Source organism: Dipodomys spectabilis, unplaced genomic scaffold, assembly GCF_019054845.1.
Source record: "Dipodomys spectabilis isolate Male_0828 unplaced genomic scaffold, ASM1905484v1 ptg000844l, whole genome shotgun sequence".
NCBI classification, from domain to species: domain Eukaryota; kingdom Metazoa; phylum Chordata; class Mammalia; order Rodentia; family Heteromyidae; genus Dipodomys; species Dipodomys spectabilis.
The window spans coordinates 1-5,204 of record NW_024871521.1 but is presented as its reverse complement, the minus strand read 5'-3'; the positions used below and the strand labels follow the sequence as shown (position 1 = coordinate 5,204).

The window sequence follows — 5,204 nt, the reverse complement described above, 5'->3', positions numbered from 1 at the left end:
TGTGGATGGATGGATGGATGGATGGATGGGTGGATGGACGGATGGATGGGTGGGTGGGTAGGTTGTGGATGGAAGGATGGATGGATAGGCAGGTGGGTAGGTCATGGATGGATGGATGGATGGGTGGATGGATGGATAGGTGGATGGATGGATGGGTGGGTGGATGGATGGATGGATGGATGGATGGATGGATGGATGGGTGGATGGATGGATGGATGGGTGGATGGATGGATGGATGGATGGATGGATGGATGGATGGGTGGGTGGGTGGGTAGGTCGTGGGTGGATGGATGGACTGAGGAATGGATGGGTGGTATAGACAGATAATAGGGAAAATAAAAAGGGAACGAAATTCCGCCTTTCTCTTCTTTATTCTGCGCATCCTGCTTGGGCCGAATTCACACCCGGGGATGTGGCGGGCGCGAGTCCCGCTTCCTTTTCCTTCTTTACTCCATGCACAGTGCACAGGGGCTGGGGACCCCACGACCGCGCGCCCCGGGGCCCCGCCTGGAGAGCGGGCGACCCTCGAAGGGGTTGCTGTTCTTGCTGCTGAGGTTGGCGCAGGCCCGGGCCCCGCGCGCCCCGCTCAGAGGCGCAGCGCCGCCTGCAGCACGCGGCCGGCCATGGACAGCGTCACCCCGTAGCCCACGAAGAAGCCGAGCGCGCGGCTGGGCTGCGGCAGCGGCAGCAGGTAGGCCACGGTGTGGAAGAGCCGCGCGCCCGCGAACACGCGGAAGTGCAGCAGCGCCGTGGCCGGCGCGGGCCGGCTCAGCGCGTACAGCAGCCCGACGCCCACGAAGGGAACCACGTTCTCCAGGTCGTTCAGGTGCGCCCTGCGGGAGAGGGGCGGGTCTGCGCGGGCCGGCTGTGCGCACGCGTGCACACCTGCGCGCAAGCAAACACACCTGTACGCATGCACACCGGCGCGCAAGCACAACTGCACAGCTGCGCGCATGCACACACACCTGCACGCATGCACACCTGCGCGCGCGCACGCACACCTGCGTGCATGCACACCTACACACCTGCGTGCATGCACACCTGCGCACATACAAACACACACCTGCACGCAAGCAAGCACACCTGCACGCATGTAAACCTGCACACCTGCACACATGCAAACACACCTGCACGCATGCCAACACACACCTGTGCACATGTACACACCTGTGCACATGCACACACCACACATGCACACCTGTGCGCATGCAAACACACACCTGCACGCATGCACGCCTGCACACCTGTGCGCATGCACACCTGCGTGCATGCACACCTGCGTGCATGCACACCTGCACGCATGCAAACACACCTGCATGCAAACACACCTGTGCGCATGTACATCTGCACACCTGCACACATGCAAACACACCTGCGCTCATGCACACATGCACACCTGCGCACATGCAAACACACACATTACACACATGCATGCATGCAAACACACATGCACACCTGCACACATGCACACCTGTGCGCATGCAAACACATCTGCATGAGTGCACACCTGCGTGCATGCACGCCTGCACATCTGCATGCACACATGCATACGCACCTGCATGCGTGCACACATGCACACCTGTACGCATGAACACATGCATACCTGCACGTGTGTAAACATACCTACATGCACAGATGCACACTTGCATGCATACATACACATATGTACATCTGCACACATGTGCACCTACATGTGTGCATACATATCTGCACACATGTGCAGCTACGTGTGCATACACACATGCACACCTGTTTGTGCACGCACTTGTACATGTGCACGCCTGCATGTGGGCACATTTGCATGCACACATACATGTATATGTTCACACCTGCACAGACACTGCAGACATGGACGAATATACCTCTGCATATGCACATGCTATATGCACACCTGCACGTGCACACATACATGCATGCATACATGCATATTGCCCACATGCATGCACATACACACAGGTGAAAAGTGTATATATTTTTTTGTGTGTTCTGGCCTTGAACTCAGGGCCTGGGCATTGTCCCTGAGCTCTTTCACTCAAGGCTGGTGCTCTACCACTTGAGCCACAGCTCCACTTCCTGTTTTCTGAGTGGTTTACTGGAGATCAGAGTCTCACTGACTTTCCTGCCCGGGCTGGCTTTGAACCGCGATCCTCAGATCTCAGCCTCCTGAGTCGCTGGGATGACAGGCGTGAGACTCCAGAGCCCGGCTATATAAATTCTTCCACACGTGTAAATCCCTCTCTGTGGAGGAATTCCTCTCATATACAAAGTCATATAGACACGTACAAATCCTTCTGCATGTGCAAGGCTTGTGTGCGCATGAAGTCCTCTCTCCGTATAGAAATTCTTCCCCAGCAGCTCTGGCCTCACCCCGCGACCCCGCGACCCCGTGACCCCCCTTTTGTCCCCTCAGGTCAGTTCCTTGTTCTGTTCCTCCTCTCCCCACGTCTCAGCCCCAAGTGGCTTTTGGGGGGTGGGGAGGGGTTCCCTTAGCTCCCCCCCCCCCCTGCCCTGTCTTTTCGCTTCCATTATCCTGGTGGGTTAAAGAGAATCAGGATCAAACAGGAGACCCGCGACGTGGCCCTGCCCAGAATCCCCGGGAGGCCCCGGGGCAGCCGCTGCATGGTCACCCTGCCACTTATATCCCCATGACTCTCTTCCTATCATCGATACCTCATCCTCGCACCCGGCTCTGGACTGATCCGTTCTGGGTGCGGCCTCTCCTCTGCACATGTCAGATGAGTTCCAGAACACGTGTCGGGAAAAGAAGGGGGGATTCTAGGGAGAGTCTGCGAAAAGCAGCCCCACGAAGGCGGTGGCTGCGAACTTCCCACCAGGAGGTGCAAAAGGCCAGTGCACAAACGTGCATTCGCCGCGTGGCCGGTGGCCCACGCCTGTCATCCCAGCTACCCAAGAGGGCCGAGCGGTGAGGATCGCGGTTCAAAGCCAGCCCTGGGCAAACATAAAGTCCCTGAGCCTCTGATCTCCCATGAACCACCAGAAAACCAGAAGTGGCGCTGTGGCTCAAGTGGTAGAGCACCAGCCTTGAGCAAAAAAGAGCTCAGAGACAGCGCCTGGGCCCTGAGTTCAAACCCCAGGACCAGCACACACACACACACACACACACACAGGTGTAAATGTAATGTCTATATGTGAATACAACATGTGTGTGAATATAATACATGCACGCGTGAGCACATGCGTGCACACATGTGCACACTCAGCCCATGTGACTATAACTTGTGCATACACGTGTGATAGGCCCGCGTGTAAACACCTGTGTGCATGAAACCTGCACGTAGGCCTGCGTGCACGCACGCACAGGCACACATCTGAAGACAGCGTATCTGTGCGTGTGCATATATGCACCCCGCCCCTGTATTTGCCTTGCACACGTAAGCGTGCATGCAACTATAGCACGCGCGCGCGTGTGCGTGTGTAACATGCCCTGCGCTGGTGGGAAAGCCTCCACGTTGCAGTACCCGCATGTGGGCAGCAGGGGGCGCTGCAAGCACGGCCGCTGCACCCCGGAGTCTAGCAAAATCCCTGCAAACGTTTGCATGCATGCATGCATGCATGCAGATTCCTGCAAAACCGGGGGGCAGGAGAGGAGGGGGACCCTCTCCACATCCAGAGTCCCCAAATTATACCCCTGGTGTCAGGAGACTTGACCCCAGCCCTCCCCCCCCACACCCCCAGCCACCTTGCCAAAGCCCCTGAGCTTCGAACTCTGGTCCTGGGCACCGTGTTGAACATAGGATCCAGCACCGGCTCTGACAAGGAAGCCCAGAAAAGGGGCTTGCCCACGGGGGGGGGAGGGAGGGAGGGGGCTACTGATCCCCCCCACCCCCCCTTCCCCCGCTCGGCTCTATTCTGTCTTTTCATTTGATTATCTTTTCACCCCGGTGAGATTTTTTTAGCTATCTGTCATTTGTGTTCTGTTTTCGTGTGTTCATTCTAACACCTTCGTGTCCAGTCTGCATCTAGCACGCTTTTCTTCTCGGGGGTACCAACGCCCCCAGGTTGATCAGAGCTTGGGAACCCAAACTCTTTCCCTGTATCAGCCCCAGACTGAATTTTCTCCGAGCACGGGTGAAATGCCATGATGAAGGGCAGGGTGGGAACCCGGGAGGAGAGGCAAAGCTGGGACTACTGTGGGGAACAGCCAATGCAGCACCAGCCCCACACAGACCCCTGGAGGACACCGAGTCCCAACCGTGCGGGCTTGAACTCGGCGCCTGAGCGCTGTCCCTCAGCTCTTCAGCTCAAGGCTGGCGCTCTACCTCTTGAGCCACAGCGCCACTTCTGCTACTTTCTGGTGGTTCCTGGGAGATCAGAGTCTCACAGACTTTCCTGCCGGGCTGGCCTCGAACCACGATCCTCGGGTCTCAGCCTCCTGAGTGGCCGGGACGGCAGGCGTGAGCACCGGAGCCCGGCCTGGCCGGAATGAGAAGGACTGGCAGCTCACCTCCGCACACGCTCCACGCTGTCGTCCGTCCGAAGATACTTCTTGGCATTCTCTCCCTTGCCGAAACTCACACAGTCTTCTGGGTTGGCAAACACCTGACCCCGAATACAGGAGGGGAGGAGGAGAGGAATACAACAAATTATATACTAAATATACATCATGTATCAAATATCTATATATATATTAAAGCTGCTGGTCTTGGTGATCAAGGACATGTAGAGCAATGAATCCAAGGTATGATAAGAGGAAGAACTTCCCACCCTTGTTCCCGGCAGAGGTAGAGATTCTCTGAAGACCAGGCGTGGGGGAAGGGGGTGGTGCATGGCTCCTACGCATGAAAAGGCCACCAACACAATCCTCCTTCGAGTCTGGTGTCGTGGCTCCCGCCTGTCATCCCAGCGACTCAGGAGGCTGAGATCTAGAGGATCGTGGTTCCAGGCCAGCCTGGGCAGGAAAGTCTGTGAGACTCTCATCTCCCATGAACCACCAGAAAACTGGAAGTGGCGCTGTGGCTCAAGTGGTAGAGCTCCAGCCTTGAGCAAAAGAGCTCAGGGACAGCACTCAGGCCGTGAGTTCAAGGCCCAACACCGACAAAAAATAAAAATGTGAATGTGTCCTATTGCTTGTTAATTTAGAATAATGAATGGCGATGTCCTGAATAGGTGTGGTCTGTTGGTGATGTAATCATGTGAAATGATAGCTAATTGTCAATCGTGGTTTTTCATGAATTAATTATTGC

General features: G+C 56.3%; 1 protein-coding gene across 1 annotated transcript; it reads right to left on the bottom strand.

The window, feature by feature from the left end:
* Positions 1-352: 352 nt before the first annotated feature.
* Positions 353-4,611, bottom strand: Mgst1 (microsomal glutathione S-transferase 1; the record flags this gene model as incomplete). The annotated part of the gene is made up of 2 exons (XM_042673446.1): positions 353-833; positions 4,466-4,611. Coding segments are annotated over 2 exons (393 nt in total), but the record flags the coding sequence as incomplete, so codon positions are not given.
* Between the last annotated feature and the right edge of the window lie 593 nt (positions 4,612-5,204).